A 17,551-nucleotide genomic window follows, 5' to 3' on the forward strand; every position below is an offset into this window, starting at 1 on the left:
TTTATCCACAAAAATAAACCACCATTTTGTGAGAATATAAAGTGGTGGTATACCATTTCTTTTTGATTACTAAACTATACAGTAATAAAAACAGGACACACTTTAACATTTCATTAGATTTATTTACATATATTTTTGTTACAGAGACATAATAGTCAAACTATTGTGAATAGAATTACACATAAAAATGTTATTGTGTGGCTTAAACTAAATTGAAACTCTGCAAGCTTTGTGTTAAAGTAATAATGGAATCTCTCCAAAATACATCATTAACATACATTTGAATGACCTTTCATAACACAAAATTCTGCTAGGTAACCGCATTTACAGCGGTTTCCTTTTTTTAGCATTAGCAAGAAAGTTAGTATCATGAATGCAAGGAGGTTAAAGAAGAACTCTGATCTACAGGGAAAATGTTCCCCTAGTTTATACCAACAGAGCTGATAAGATGTCTCAGTGAGACCTAGTAGCAAATCTGCTGACTATTTTTGTGTTATAAAGCTAAGAAGCAAATGATTGGAAATTACCTATTAAAATCTTTTATGGGTAACTGCACACAGATTTGTTTTTTTTCAGCTTGTTAATACCAGTTTGAAGTGTATAATTTTTCACTTTCATGGTGGATTCCCTTTTTAAATGCTTTAGAAATGCTTGCTTAGCATATTGTTCTTCATACTAGTGTTTACAAATAAAATTAAACAAATGTCCATGTATACAGCCTAAATCATTTTTTAACTGGGTCCACCCTGCTTCATGAGTATGGGGAAGCACGGAAATTAAACTCTGTCAATGGCCCACCTCACAGGGGAATGTATGGCATATGATAACATGGCAAGAGAGCTATTGGTTTACATCAACAGAGCTTTTCTGTTTTTGGCTTAGACCTCCAGTTTTATTTTACTTCTTATGCATGTGTTTGACTTAATGTGTACCACCCCTAGCAAAAAGTATGGAATCCCCACTTTTTGAAAATGTTCATTCAATTGTTTAATTGTGTAGAAAAAAAACTAATCACAGACTCGCCTCAAAAATATTTCCATTTAACATTCTAATCTTGTGGCTTTAAGAAACTTAAAAAAGAAAAAAGAAAGAATTGCAATTGCAACTGTTTTTGCAGACTGCTATATCTTCATCTATTTCTAGAAGCCCATCCATCATGGATTCTAGAAAGCTGATACCAATGTCAATGTTAGCCAATGATGTGGAGGTCAGGTCATTTTAGGGCTGCATTTTGTTATAGAAAGGGTTAGAAGTATCTCTGAAATTGCATTGTAGTTATGCATTATATTTGGCCAGTTTAGATAAATAGTGCCTGGCAGAGTTCTTCTTTACAAAAGTCATAACACCATGCTTGCATTTCAATTTACAAGTCTAAAGGCAAGAGTAACTAGTGTTCAGTGGTAAAAATAAAACATCAAAAGAATGAATTACAAATATTCACATTTCTACATATATTCTGTAACTCACAGCTGTCATCGTATTATGTAAAATGGTAAACAATAAAATACAGACAATGGGGTAGATCTATTAAAAACTAGAGTATGTACAGGTGTGTTATCTGATGAAATCTAACTGTTAGATGTGGAAGCCAAGGCACATTGGGGTTTATTTACTAAAGCTGAAGAGGGAAAATCAGGTGCACTTCTGCATAGAAACCACTCAGCTTACAAGTTTTATTGCCAAAGCTTAATTACACAAGCTGAGGTTAAAAACTGATTGACTACCATGCACAGCTTCACCAGATTCCGAATGAACTGGCTTTAGTAAATCTCCCCCATTCTCTCTTCCAGGTGTATTCATTCCAACCCATTATTTAGAAAGTCGCACAAACCCATCCAACATTTACTAATTTCATGTAGTCAAGTCCCCCTTCTCAAAGCTCCGTAGAGTCCACATGTATGGAAGGTAGGTTAGCTTCTTGGTGTGTTGGTTTCATGTTCCTTTGTGGTAATGTCACTGACAGTAGAGTTAAATGTGTTAGAAAAACCCTTCCAGATGGTGGCATTTTTTTTTACATAGGACCACCATTTTCCAAACCCACTCCAAGGAAAAAAATTTGAACAAAAAGGGATCAGACAGTTCTAGATTTCACATGACCTTGACTATTTGAGCCTTTTGAGCTTAGAAGATTGGTTTACAGTATAGTCACTGAACATATAAAGAACCACACAGTGCTGCACAATGGGTACCATAGGGAGAAGATGTTAATGCCTGTCTACAGCACTGTCACAGCTTCTTAAAAGTAGTGTAGGCACAACCTCATTTTCAATACAGCTCTTGATACTTGAGCAACCTATAACCAGACCCAATTGCTTTCACATAGGGGATTCAAGCATGGCTATGCAAATAGCAACTTTCAGAAAGTTGGATCAGTGGTGCTATTAGATGGGTATGAACAAGCCTACAGTACATGTTGCCCATAATCTTAACATCTTAAAAATCAAACAATGTTTGGTAACAATACAATTTTAATTTAAATAGACTACAAAGAATAACCTTTAGTGTGTATTTTACGTTTCTAGTTTTATCCTCAAAATCACAAAATTCTTGTGTTCTGTATTCTTAAAAATTAAACATTTGATATATTATTATCCAGCCTCTTTAGTTAATATAAAATTATATTTCTAAGTTCGCTAGTAATGCTACAAACCAAATGTAAATAGGGAACTCATTTTATACAGTTTGCTTTGTAGTACAAGAGGTGTGACATTTCCTAGTTCTGCAGTTAAGGCAGCACAGAACGAGGACAGTTACATTAAAGGCAGTGCTACCCTCTTACATATATAAATGGCATGGATACAAGTAAAATAAATGTAGTAGTAAATGTGTATAAAATATAAATTAGAACTGGATAATTAAGTTTTGTTCTGTCTTCTCGACAATATTTTTACCATGTATTGCAAATTGGGTTTAAAAAAATGATATAACACATTTCCTAATAGTAAGCCCAGGCTAACAGATGGAGTGACTATATTCCATAGGAAGAATGATAAAATCTAGAGCCTGAAAATCTACCCAAACATATACATTCCAGCACCACACATACTACAACACACACTTCCTGCTATAGTATGTTTTCCTTCAAAGACAAATTAGCTAGAATAATCAGATGATGGCTCTGTTGAAAATAGCTTATTGTTTTGATAACACACAGTATATGTAATCACCTAGTTGGCTAGGATGGTCACTGCTTTTTTCATTCTTTCATCAGCTACTATAAACACACAGTACAATATTTATTTTTAGACCTGCAAATTGCAGCAGAACATGAAGTAGCCAAATTGTGTTTATGAAACAAAAAGGATATTCTTTTATATAGCATAAAAATAGTAATTTATATTGACAAAACAAAATAAAAATCTCCTGTTGCATTATAAGTCAATATACATACATTGCATTTGATTTTGCTTTAGCGCACATATTAGTAGTCATTGAAATTAATATTTATAATGCGTTTAAACCATAATATAAACAAAATTAGTTTGCCTTAAAAAAAAAAAAAAACTTTACTAATGGTCTTCTGTTGCCAATAAACTGGCACTTTTAATCATGTTGCATATATTATGTTATTATGTTGACGCATGCTTTGTAAAATTACATATGTACCCAGGAGGATATACTTTGCCTAAGCTAAATGTACTCTATTTTGAGGTTTATTTTTTCCTAAACCTAACCAACAATACAGTGTTTGACCAATCGCACATCATTAGACAATTTACTTGATCCCAATTTTGTTACCAGATGTGAAAACTACATTTAGTGGCCATAGCTAAACCATATTTACAGGAAACATGCACGGAGCAAAATGTTAGCCTGCTGGTTGTTTAGCCGACCCAAAGGCTTCCTTTAATTTCACTAGCTGCATGCTTATTCTAAGTCAGTGACTCGTAATGTACTGAGAACAAAGTCAACCAGAGCACTAATATTTTGCCTCCTCAGTCTCTTAGCAGAGGTTTCCTTTACCTGCTAAAAAATCTGGTGATGGCAAACTGCTACTTGCTATACAACCTTTCTAAACCACAGCTAAATGCATGGATCTGTACAACTTCCCTCTGTCTCAAAGTTCTTAAAATGTCTTAAGATCTGGTCATTTAAAATCAGACAAGCACATGCGATAAAATGTAGTTTCTGATAATCAAATATATTCAGTAACAAAGCTGTATTTAAAAATTCAAAAGAAGCAGGTAATATAAACTCAAAAATTATAAGATATAAAGGATTTGGAAGCTATATGTGTCATAGAATTATCAGTAAATGAATAGGTATAACTATATTACTGTTCAGTGTTTATGCTTTTGTGCCTACGTTTTTATGCATGCTAATTTTATTAGTGAATACACATAGTTTCATGTACATCTTTTAAGTCATCGTGCAACTAAATACGAACATTACACTTTGCCATAATTCTCTATAAGGGTAACCTTGCTTGGTAAGGATTTATTTTTCATTTTAACTTTCCCAATATTCAATAGTAGTTATTAGAAGTTATAGTCTTTAGTATATATTATCTAAGCATAAACATATCTTTATCAGGGTTGGACAAATGAATATGGTATTTTGCATTTAGTTATTCCACAACAGAAGCTGGTCTTTAGTGGTTGTGTGCACAAACACCCAAGTCCTACCTGTTTAAAGCTACACTTGAAGAAAGTGAATAAGAGTGGGGATCTTTAAAAAGGAACTAAACTCTTGAAGTGGTGCCCTAAAAAAAGCAAAAGACGATTCACCATCTCTTGTTCTGCACTGTCCTTCCATGGAGGCATCCATCTTGGTAGACACAGGGTTTTGTTTTCCTATGCCAGAGCCTCCAGCAAGGTGATCAGTGAGCAGCATAGTGGTGGCATCACCAAATCTTGTGTCAAATCTCCTGAGACTAGCAGTCAGATGCAGCAGGGCCTTAGATCTCACACTGCACTGTACAATTATGATGCTATAGGCACAGGAGTGCCTAGGCACCTTCACAAAGTAGGAAGTGCACTTCTATTTTTTTAGAAGGAATTAAACAAAAAATTAATTCTTTCATGGTACAGCTAGGGCACAGTTTTCCTACATGTTCCCTATAAGATAGCAGAACTCCACTTTTTTTTAGTTCAGGTCTACGTTAAACCCTACTGGCAAACCAAGAAGTGCTATGGAGTATAGGTTGATCCAAATGCAAACATTTTAGGTTCCTAAGTGGCACCTTTTGGGGAAAATGTCATTGAATAAAACTTAAAAGGATATTTTCTTTAGAGGGTGAACTCTATAGCTCAAGGGATTTATCCAACCTGATCCGTACATGACATATATATAATATTGGATGTGCAATAAAAATGTGAACATGCAAAGCATATGTATGTTTAGCGCCATAGTACAAATATGACTAAAATTATTGTTTAAAAAAGTATTTTTTCTTTTCAACCCGATAACTGAATATAATCTCCAGTTTAGATTATATATGAATGAAAAAATAAAATATATAATATGCACAAGTTATACATATAGGACTGGTTTAACAAAAATATATTATATTATTATGTTCAAAGTAAGGTTGAGGGGAATTAGATTAAAAAATTATCCATCTAAATTAGACTGTAAATTTCTACTGGTCATTAAAGGGACCCCATCATTATCATCAATTTAGTTGGGCAATCACATAAAATAACTATATATATATATATATATATATATATGATGTGTGTAATGTGTGTGTATATATATTTTTATAATTGTGTGTGTATTCTATTTCTTAGGAGCACTGCTTATCCTCCACTAGCCACCATCCATCTTGGGTAAGTACAAAGCAAGGGTAGTATATGTTTCATTTCTTCCATGTCCCGCAGTGCAATATACCCCAAGACACTGATATTTAGGGTACTATGGTGCACTGAAGTGACTGAGGAGGTAACGAGCATTCTTGACAGTGCCCCTTTCAAAGTGTTGCCTACACAAAATTCTAACTTGTTTTACTCATGAGCACCTGGCACTGTCCATTAGATTCTGGAAATGTAGCCATAGCCATTCCATAATTATTGACATTGCAAAGTTCTTACTAGTGACCTATTTTGTCTTGCCATGGTATGTCAATGTACAGTTTTCTGACTTTCTGTGGTGTATTGTAATATGCAGGGACTGATTTACTAAAGAATATGTGTGTGCATCAGCACACCAATTGTTCACAGACATCTAAATCATATCCTTACAATATTGATTATGTGCCAGTGACATGTGTGGATACAGGTTAGTAAGTGGTGGTTGGAATGTACACTCCAGTGCCCGAATATACAGTAAGCCAGCTGAGCCATGGCATGCCTGCCTAAAGTACAGGGCATTTTCTCTTTTATGTTTTGGGGTCATCTAACTGCTACTAACATTCTTAAAGCTGGATTCCAGGTATGGATATTTTTGCATAGTTACACTGGCCTAGCTTAGACCAATGTCGCTATGCATGTGCCATACCTGACTGATCTCCATGGAAGCTGGAAATCACTGTAGTAGACACTGCTTCTACAGTGATTGCTGCTAGCTTCATGGTCCCATGCACGGGCACCATTCAGAGAACATTTAGCGTTTTCTCAACCATACTTAGACCGTGCATATTATTAGCCATATAGATCTGTTTTAAAACTATATTATATGTGTGTGACAAGGACATCATGGTCATGATAATGATTGGAAATAAAAAAACTGACAAAAGTGTCAAGGATAAAAAAAAACTGGCTGCTCCTCTATCTATTCTACAAATTCAGAGTCAGGAATGATAGACTTGTGGCAGGTGAGATGGTTCAAAGTAATTGCATCCAATGGCTTATACTGCCATAAATATGCCATTTATATATTCTGAAGCCATAAGACCTTAGTGCAGCCAGAATAAAGAAGCTGAAGGAACAGATGTGAATACTGTGTTTTGGTAAAATAAATAATTATCATATTATACACAGTATTCATTTACTCAATACGTTACAGCAGTAAGAACATTTAACTATATAAATGTAAATTGTACATTATCTCCGCTACCTTCTGCTCATCAATGTATCTGCATTCAATAGCGTGGCGCACTATAACACATGTACAATTTTTCCTAAACTTGCTTCTATTACATAAAAACTAACTTCTGGTAGATATAGGATTACATGACATGTACTTTCATGACTCAACTTAATTACTAAAAAACACAGTCCACACAATAGTAGTAAAATTTTGAAGGCAAACATGACCCTCCCATTGACTGTCATGTACATTTTATTCTCCAGTGTTTCCGAAGTGTAGATCTGCGATACATCCCCATCAATCTATGCGATGTCTTTGTACCATTACCATCTGTACTATTACATTTTACCAAGTGGACCACCCAGCTACACTGTTACAACACTGCTTTAGCTATAGTAGATGTTACTGAGCAAGGTTATCCAGGAACTCTAACTACTGTATATTGACTGGTGTGTTGGTAAGAGCTCAAATGTTTAAGGCATTGAGTCTTAAAGCTGACCTATAGTCATACCATTAAAGTTATATTTATATTTCTGATGATAAGAAATGCTGTGGAATATACTTATTATAAGTGAATTCCAAACATTTATATCTGAAATCACTTGCAATTACCTCTATTGACAGCCTGTGCCAGGCAGTAATGGAATGTCTGTGGCAGTGGGTGCAGACTCCAGTACATCCCAATCTCATTACATTTACAGAGTATGTAGTGGTGTGGATTAGTGGATAGAACAGTTTCCTGACATCCTCAGCTAGGCCTGTGCCTATATTATCAGTCTGCAGCTGCGCAGCCTGGCAGCAGCAAACTTTCGAAAAAACATCACTAAAAGTAAAGTGATGAAAACATTTTTTAAAAACACACTAGTTTAGCTGTGTTACATTGTATTTTCTAGAAAGCTAGAGTTCAGCTGTAACTGTCAGGTCTGTGGGTACTCACAGCCACATGATCTGGCTTTTTTTGAACAAATTGGTCAACAATCTGATGTCTGAAGGGGTCCTTCCAGGCAGCCGCTTGCTTTCAGGGACAATGGTCAATTGATCGACTTAGAAACCTGATCAACCTTTCCCACTGATATGCTGCCTTTCTTCCGTTCCCTGCTACACCTCCCATCTTTGCTCAATAGAGTTTATCTGTAAGCTGAATCAAGCTGAGCTTGCAGGCATATGTGACTTGTTTTTTGCTCCAGCTGCCTCAGGATGTACAGACTACATCTGACTATCCTCTTCAATATATTGGCGGCCTTGGGTGTATATTGACAGCAGGAGGAGAGGCAAAGAATGTGGTCAGTTTGCAAAGTGTACCTGTTTGCCAGATTACCAGCTGTTTTTCCTTCAATTACTGCCATATAATCTCACTTGCTATTTTACCTATGTAAACAACTCATTGGTATGAAGTGGTCTTACTCTAGTTATATTTATACGTAGCTTAGAGGAAAGCTTGCCCTAAAATGATTGAAAAAGCAGCTCGAGAGTAGATCTGGCAGTTATCAAGTCTAGATCATACACTATTTAAAAATACATGCAGACATAAGCAAGCCAAATATACATGTTTATATCTTGTGTTGTGTAGGTTATTAACATTAATTCAAAAATATACACAGGCGTGAGCAAACAGATATACATTTTTATGTTAAGTGTTGTGAGGGTTAATAGTGTCTCTTTCATTAAATATCTCCCTAGTGTGTGCATATTAATAAAACTGTTAATATTGAGATTAAATTGGGAGTTTAACATTGCAAACATATAGTTTATAACAAAGAAGGGCCAATTTCAGAGTGGCTGTTTTTATATATTTCTTGAGAGCTGCAGTAGTTACAGTCTATTTATATACAGTAGTATTTGGGCGAGTATTTAAAGCAGGGCAGGAGATGTCAGCTATATACTCTTTCTCTACTCCCTTAGAATTCCTAAGAGGTGATAATGACTCTGACTACTATTTAGCCCCTGGTGTTCCTTAAAAATGTGTGAGTCTATTGTGTCAAATTCTTAGTGATACTACAAAATGTCTCAAATATGTGAGAACCGTATTCCTCCCAGCACCAATACTACTTTCTACTGCCTTTAAAACATTCCCACCAATAATTACAGTCAATTCAGCTAAAGAAAGCAGTATATATATATATATATATATATATATATATATATACATACACACTTATTTCAAACACACACATATACATACATACATACAGCTGCTGTCTACTGTTTTGCTAATGTACCACAATCTTTATAACACTGTGGCTAGATCACTGGACAATAAGTGTAAAGGAAATCTAAGTCATTTTTGTTACTATTTAGACCACTTTCTATAATACGAAACTTACCTAAAGTAACACACGTCATAAAACCCTGGGTGACTTCATTTAAAGAGAGCCTGTCAGGCATTTTAAAACTTTGCCAGTAAAAGTCCTGCCCAAAAGTAGGAACTACTAGATGTCTGCCATTGATTTTATAAGGTATTTTTCCTTCATGGTTAGGTACACTTTGTTAATAAGTATACACTGACTTCCCAGAATTCTGCCCTATGAAGCCAAATGTGCAGCAGCAGTCTATCTATGCTCATGTTAAAAATTTTCATTACATTTTCTTTATTTTAGGAGTTATGTCAACCACTGCAGACAGATTTCAGAGAGCACCTCACAGGGTCATTTGATGTGTACTTCTGTTCTCTGTATAATCCCATTTCTATTTGAGCGGAGTGTACCTTTAAATGTTAAAATGCCTGGCAGGCCACTTTATGTAAATTGAGATGTGTTTATAGGCATATTTTCAAACTTTTTCAAATTTCTTTCATAATAATCTGTCATTAAGAGAAGCCTCTCTCTCAGAAGCATCTGATGGCATTCTATGATTTCTGGGCTACATACAAGTTCTCAGGTAGTCACTCACATTAAATCTAAACAGGCTCAGTTTCACTGCCCCGAGACAAACAATCAATCTGTAAGTCTTGAAATGGCAGATAACATCAGAAGCTTCAGAGACAGGTGTTTTTCTCCATGTCATATTCCTTTAGGTGCTTATACCAAAAGCATTATGGCTTGCTCTAAGTGCACCTGCATTTAGCAGTCCCCTATCACACAGTGCACCTTGCAAACTATTTTGGGCAATTAAATGCCAACTTGGGAGAGAAGTGAGAGTAGTGTGTAATTTACACTTAGAGCTGCATCCTTAATCCTGGCAAAACCTTTTGAAAGGCCAGGTCTGAGCTTTTTCAATATTGGAGAATAATGAACTTCCTGGACCCTGGAGATGTCCAACTGATTTGTTGTAGCAAGGAAATGAAAGTTCAGTACAAAGATACCATAAGTCACTCAGCCTGTAATTTTCAAGTGGCGGAAAAGCAGGCAGAAACCTTTAGCCAGAATTAACACACTAAACTCACTTTATTTTCTTGCCTATTCCCAGTTGATACCTTAGAGTGGTGTATTCTCTGCTCTCACAGTGTCAGGGTGTGTGGTGCACGTTTTAAAGATCAATAACTGATTAATTACCTCAAGTTCTTTCAAACTATAAAACTACAATACATTATAAAAGGATAATATTGCAGTCACTGTTTTATGTGATATAAATGCAAGGCAAATATATGAGGACTAAAATTAACAAAAGATTAAAAATTGGTAGCTGCTTACAAGATTTTTTTAAGAAATAAACTTATAAGCAGCATCCTAATTGAAATCTATTGCTACCATCTAAAACAAGATTTTTCCTTATCAAAACATATTACCACCTGTATCCATTTAACAGCTTTCATTTCCATATAAACCATGACTTAAAATCAGAGGCTTATATATCAAAACCACCTTAAGCACTTTGGTCTATTTGGAGAGCAGTTGACTGAGTAGGTGCTTCATAGGATTCTTCTAGTTCCTCAGGTGTTGGCTTATATTCAGTGCTAAATGGATTCTCGCTTTCAAAGTCCACTTCATTCTCATCTTCATCTTCAACAATAGCCAACTCTGTACTTTTCCTTATCACTTGTACTTCCTCAGTTTTGTCTTCTTTATCTGTGGCATCTTTAGTCACCTTCTCTTCTTCAAACACCTTTGCATCCTCTGTTGGAGAAGTGTTTTCATGTTCTGGACTGCCATTCTGCTCATTCACAGCTTGTTCTTCTACAGCTTCATTTTTTCCTTCAGACTCTGTATGTGTCTCCTCATCATGAGATTTCTTCACACTAAAGGCTATTGGAACTTTGAATGATGAGCCTTTTGAATTTTTATTATGGGATGGTGTAAAGGACTTTTTAATTTTTTCTCTTCTTTCTGGTGACACAATTTTAGTGCTAATCTTGCTCATTTTCTTTTCTATGTTTTGACGAGAAAAAGCTTTTTTCAGGCTATCTACTTTCTTTAGACTAGATCGCTTCATTTTCTCAGCTCTGGTGGGCTCTAACTTTTCATCTATACTATCGTCATGGCCATCCTCATCATGATTAATTTCGTCATCTGAAGATAGGTCAATTGTATGCATGGTCTCCTCCTGTAACTTGTTTGGGTCAGCAGATTCTTCAGTGCCTTCTGTAATGCTGGGAACTGGTGTTGGTTCTTTCACAAAGACGCTTGCAGGTATTTCATTTTCTTCCTAAACACAAAAAGGCATTGCATTACTAAAATTTAGATATTTTGCACGTGGAAACACAAATGACAAAGTAAATACTGAAATCACCTTAAAAATGGGCATAATATTAATGTTACACTAGTCATCAAAACAAGAAAAAGGCAGTCTTGCCTCTTCAAAATGTTTCCTTTTTTAAAATGTGATTTTTACTAATATCACCACATAATCAAATGAGACTTTTTAAATAAATTTTCATCATAATGAGATTTATGGGTAAAAGTGTCTTTCACAATGCTTACATTCAGAAATAACAGTTTACTTGTAAATTGGTTTATATATTTGTAAAATATGTTTTGAAGGAAACCTGTAGTAAGACATAAGATATATATATTATATATATATATATATATATATATATATATATATATATACACACACACACCTAAAAAAATTAAAGGAACACGTTGAAAACACATCAGACCTCAATGGGGAAAAAAATATCATGCTGGATATCTATAATGATATGGAGTTGGTAATATGTTAGGAACGTAATGATGCCCCATCATTTGATGGAAATGAAAATTATCAACCTACAGAGGACTGAATTTAAAGGCACACTGAAAATCAAAGTGAAAAAATGATACAGCAGGCTAGTCTATTTTGCTGAAATTTCATTGCAGCAACTCAAAATGGAACTCAGTAGTTTGTATGGCCCCCATGTGCTTGTATGCATGGCTGACAACATTGGGGCATGCTCCTAATGAGATGACAGATGGTGTCCTGGGGTATTTCCTCTCAGATCTGGACCAGGGCATCAAGGAGCTCCTGGACAGTCTGAGGTGCAACCTGGCGGCATCAGATGGATTGAAGCATGATATCCCAGAGGTGTTCTATTAGAGTTAGGTCAGGCGAGCATGGGGGCCATTCAATGGTATCATTTCCTTCATCCTCCAGGAACTGCCTGCATACTCTCGCCACATGAGGCCGAGCATTGTCGTGCACCAGGAAGAACCCAGGATCCACTGCACCAGCGCAGGGTCTGACAATGGGTCCAAGGATTTCATCCCGATACCTAATGACAGTCAGGGTGCCATTGTCTAGCCTATAGAGGTCTGTGTGTCCCTCCATGGATATGCCTCCCCTGACCATCACTGACCCACTGCCAAAACGGTCATACTGAACGATGTTACAGGCAGCATAACATTCTCCACAGCTTCTCCAGACCCTTTCACATCTGTCACATGCGCTCAGAATGAACCTACTCTCATCTGTGAAAAGTACAGGGCTCTGGCAGTGCCCATCCTGTTCCGCCTTGCACAAAAGAGCAGATACCGGTCCTACGGAATGGTTAAGGACCTTCTACGGCCCTGTCCAGCTCTCCTAGAGTAACTGCCTGTCTCCTGGAAACTCCTCCATGCTCTTGAGACTGCGCTGGGAGACACAGCAAACCTTCTAGCAAAGGCACATATTGATGTATCATCCTGGAGGAGTTGGACAGCATGTGCAACCTCTGTAGGGTCCAGGTATCGCCTCATGCTATTAATAGTGACACTGATATACTGTATATGTGTATATATATATATATATATATATATATATATATATATATATACACACACACACCATTTTGAGTTGCTGCAATGAAATTTCAGCAAAATGGACTAGCCTGCTGCATAATTTTTTCCCTTTGATTGTTGGGGTGTCTTTGAATTCAGTCCTCAAACAATGGGGCATCCTTATGTTCCTAACACATTGCCCAGTCCATATCAGTATAGATATCCAGCATGATATTTTTCTCCATTGAGATCTGATATGTTTTCAAAGCGTTTCTTTAATTTTTTTGAGGTGTGTGTGTATAATATATATATATATATATATATATATATATATATATATATATATATATATACATACACACACAATTTTACGTCTTACTACTGAAGTGTTCCTTTCATTTTTTTTTAGCAGTGTATATATAGGCTTCCATTTCTAATCATCTACTGAAAATGCTAGTTGCATGGCTATCCCCTACTGCAATATATGATGCACTTGCCTAGAATAGGCATGCAGATCTGCATAGTCAAAGAAATTGATTTAATATGAATCATTAAATGAGGTGAAGCTCTGCTGACTTTCATCATCCAATCATGTTCAAGCAAAATCTGGTGCTGCTGTGCAGAGCAGCCAATTGGCTTCTAACTTCAGCTTGTTAAATTAAGCTTTGACAAAAAACTGGAAGCTGATTGGTTTCTTTGCAGAGTTGCACCAAGTTTTGCACTCTCCAGCTTTAGTAAATCAATGCCATAATGTTGTTTATTGTCCTTGCACATGATTGGGTATTATTTTTCTCTTGCAAAGGGAACAGTTAACTTACCTTAGTAAATCAACTGCAATGTCTTAGTAATTACTGAAGCCATTGGATCAGCATACAGGTAAGGGAACTTTTATTTTCACAAGAAGTCAACCTTAGCAGCCTGAAAACTTTCTTAGTACAAGTTTTCCTGTATCTCCTGCCATTTCAAGGTTATTCATAAATAATTACTGAATTCCTTACGACTGGTAGAAAAAGGTTTACCCTCCACATATAAAAAGGACTATTTACTGTAAGGGCTATTTAAAAGTGGGAACGTCTTCCATGGGAACTGGCTCTAGCTGACTCAGTGGAATACTTAAATAGGGCTGGGTGTTTTTCCAAATGTCCAAATTATATATGACTAAAAAATGTAAATGGCTACTAATACATACGGAAAATAACATTGTAGAATGTTGACCTGGGGAGTTATCTAGACACATTATATGATTTTCCAGAAGTTGTTCCCGCTGTTTAAAGCCCAAATAAAACTTTCAGTTTAAATTGAATACATTCAATCAACATCAACACAATAGGTGTTCAAAGTCTTACATTGTGTTTTTTTTAAAAAGTAGAAAAGCTGGTCCCCTGACAGAATTTTGCAGTGAAGGACCCGTGCTCTCTGTTTTGAAGCATTGGTTTTTCCACAAAGATATGATGCATTCCCTGCTCAGTCAGACCTATAGTGTTGCAATCAGCAAAGCTCATACCCTCTTCTGATTGGAAAGCTCTAGTTCTGACTTGACAGCGGGCATGCCAGATCTTAGCAGAAAGACCACTACTTCCACAAAGAGAGTAAGGGTCCTACTGTGTAGCTACAGTTGCTTTAAAACATGAAGGAAAACGTTAGATGTTTGGATTCTGCCCGAACTATGCTGAACTATCCACCAATGTCCACAACTAGCTTGGAGCAAAACAAAATATCTAATAAGTCAGCTCATCTGACATTCCAGAGAGAACAATTTTTTTCTATCTGATTTTCTATGTTCTATGTATATAGATAGCACATGTATATGGACCTTATGTGTATCTCTTGTTAAAAGAGAGCGGATGAAAGAATTCATGAATGGATCTTACAATGCTGGTGAGGTGCAAATGGATGTCTCCAAATGACAAATATAGCCAACCTCTGTATGACTGCTGAAGTAAAGGGCAGCTGTGGACAATACCTTTTTCTCACATATACTTCTGCAATGTAACATGTCAAGACTGACCTGAGGGTTGTGTCATACTTCCAATGTGCTGATTGTTGTCTTCCCAGGACCCTTGCTATTTCATGTACTAATAAAATCACCAACAATGCTACATGTACTAATCTCTTAATTTTTCTAGCTGATAGTAATTGGATAGTGGTATAAAAAACACAGCTAGCCTTATGTGTAAAAATGACACATTCCAAATGGCTTCTACAGTTCATCTAAACTAGGGAATTGTCTGTCTGAGGTTCTGAATGTTTTTACCCTTCATAAGCCAGGCCATTTTTTGCTATACTGCACTGTACTACTTTAACCTAAACTAAATTTATATCATTTTTTTCACACAAATAGAGCTTTCTTTTGGTGGTATTTGATCACCACTGGGTTTTTCATGAAAATGTTGAAAAAAATGTTTTTACTTTTTACCATAAAACATATCTAATAAAAAAAATTAATGCATGTCTTTGCTGCTACATGTCATTGATAAAAAAAATCCCAAGAAGTGTATATTGATTGTTGTACATGAAAGTTATAGTGCCTACAAACTATGGTATATATATTGGATTTTCTTTTCTTTAGACTAGTAATGGCAGCAATCAGCGACTTATAATGGGGCTGTGGGAGTGCGGAAGGCAATTTGACACTAACTGACACTGACTAACTGCCACTGCCATCACCAGTGACATTAATACAATGATTGGTGATAATACTATACACTGTCACTGTACCAATGACACTGGCTGGGAAGGGGTTAACATTTAGGGCAATCAGGAGTTAAATGTGTGCCTATGTGTAATGTGTGTAAAGTGTGCTGCTTTTACTAAGAGACCTGTCAGTTTCTCATCTCTGCTTTGCAGAAACTGACAGAATACTCCCTGTGTACAGAACTCAGTGTTGAACGTCAACACGGGGCTCTGAGCTGTGACAGTACACAGCTGATCAGCAGGTCCTGGAGATTAATCATTGGCTAGGACTTGCTAACAGGGTGGGGGAAGGTTGCATGCACGCGCCCGAAACTCAGAAGTAGGCAGTGACGTACCCATGCATTGCTCTGCCTACAGCGGTAGCCAGTCTGCTGTATAATGCGGGCGGGTGGTTGTACAGGGGTTAATGTTGATTGTTCTACTTTGATGTAGATGGTCTATTTCATGCCTCTTGGAAACAAGTTCTCTTACTGATACTCATTAGAAGTGAAGACGTGGTTTCAAAAGCTATGAAACGTCTTCAACATTACAGAACAAGTTTAGTTGAATGTGAGTTGTTACTAGATTTACCATGACTTACCATGACCTGAATAAATGAGAATCTTCACAGACATACTCCACCTATCACCTGAGGAATACGTTCCTCTATACCTAGGAGAAACTAAGTTTTTCTCTTTGGAAGAGTGGGCAAACACAGTGGTGTTCAAGTGAATGGAAGGTGAGTAATGTATAAACCAATCACACAGGGAGGGGACAATAAGATGCACCTGTTTTGCCCTGGAAAGGCAAGGCCCAGATTCACTCTAATGCTTAAATTGAAATAAACCTTAGCATGCTTTTCCACCATTAAAACAAATTAGTAAAACTCGCATGAAAAAACTGCATGAATAAATCAAAATAACCCATGTATTCACATTATGGTTCTTCTGTCAGAACTTCATAACAGCTATGGCTGGAGGCAGAATATAAGTTCTATGCTAGTGAAATTTATAATACATCATCTCTCTTCTGCTACTTTTATACATAAAATGATGAAAAGGAGCCATGTTCTATCAAAAGGAACGTATAGTGTATTTTCTATGATCACGTATTTTTGGTTCTTATTGCAATGTTAATGTCTTTCTTTATTTTGTTTTAGTATTAAAAGTAGATCAGACACCTGAATCTACTACTGAGGAGCAGAGTAGCTACTAAAATATCTCTAACTGAATTGTATAGGATTTGTATAGGCATGACCAACATTTACCCCCAAACCTCCTTCCCCTGTATTATTTTTTTTTTATTTTTTATGCAACCAGAAACAGCTTGTATTACTCCCTGTAATGTCATCAGCAGACTTGTAAAAATATTTTTGGTTGGAGGAATCAGCAGGGTGCCATAGTGCTTATGGACGCATTCCCCACAACTTCATCTCCCAAGAACAGGCTCTTGGTAGTCAAGTCAACAGTATTGTTTTCCAGGAAAGAAATAAATGTATGAATATGGAAAAGAACAGAGAGGAGTGGGGATAGGTGACGGTGTGTGGTTTAGCAGGCAAGGATGACACTGCTTCTGATTTTAGAGCAACAAAGGCAATGTTGTCAGCCAGCAACAGGATTTCCAGCGGAGAGATACTGCACAGTGCACACTTTAACAACTGTTAAATGATGAGATTTCGACTTACATTGGAAGTACATTGTTATCAAATTTGTTTTCAAGTTGTTTAACACACAGGTGTCAAACTGGCGGCCCTCCAGCTGCTGCCAAACTACAAGTCCCATGAGGCATTGCAAGAT

General features: G+C 36.4%; 1 protein-coding gene across 1 annotated transcript in view; it reads right to left on the bottom strand.

Annotated features, from left to right (window-relative positions):
- Nucleotides 1-101: 101 nt before the first annotated feature.
- Nucleotides 102-17,551, bottom strand: part of CAVIN2 (caveolae associated protein 2) — a 59,471-nt gene continuing 42,021 nt past the window's right edge. Inside the window, exon 2 of the mRNA XM_089687683.1 lies at nucleotides 102-11,550. Within this exon, the coding sequence (XP_089543809.1) occupies nucleotides 10,771-11,550 (780 nt within the window). The 3' untranslated portion in view covers nucleotides 102-10,770. The remainder of the gene's footprint in view (nucleotides 11,551-17,551) is intronic.

The sequence above is a fragment of the Staurois parvus genome, unplaced genomic scaffold, assembly GCF_062004578.1.
Source record: "Staurois parvus isolate SC_StPar_1 unplaced genomic scaffold, SC_StPar_1.0 ptg000434l, whole genome shotgun sequence".
Taxonomy (NCBI): domain Eukaryota; kingdom Metazoa; phylum Chordata; class Amphibia; order Anura; family Ranidae; genus Staurois; species Staurois parvus.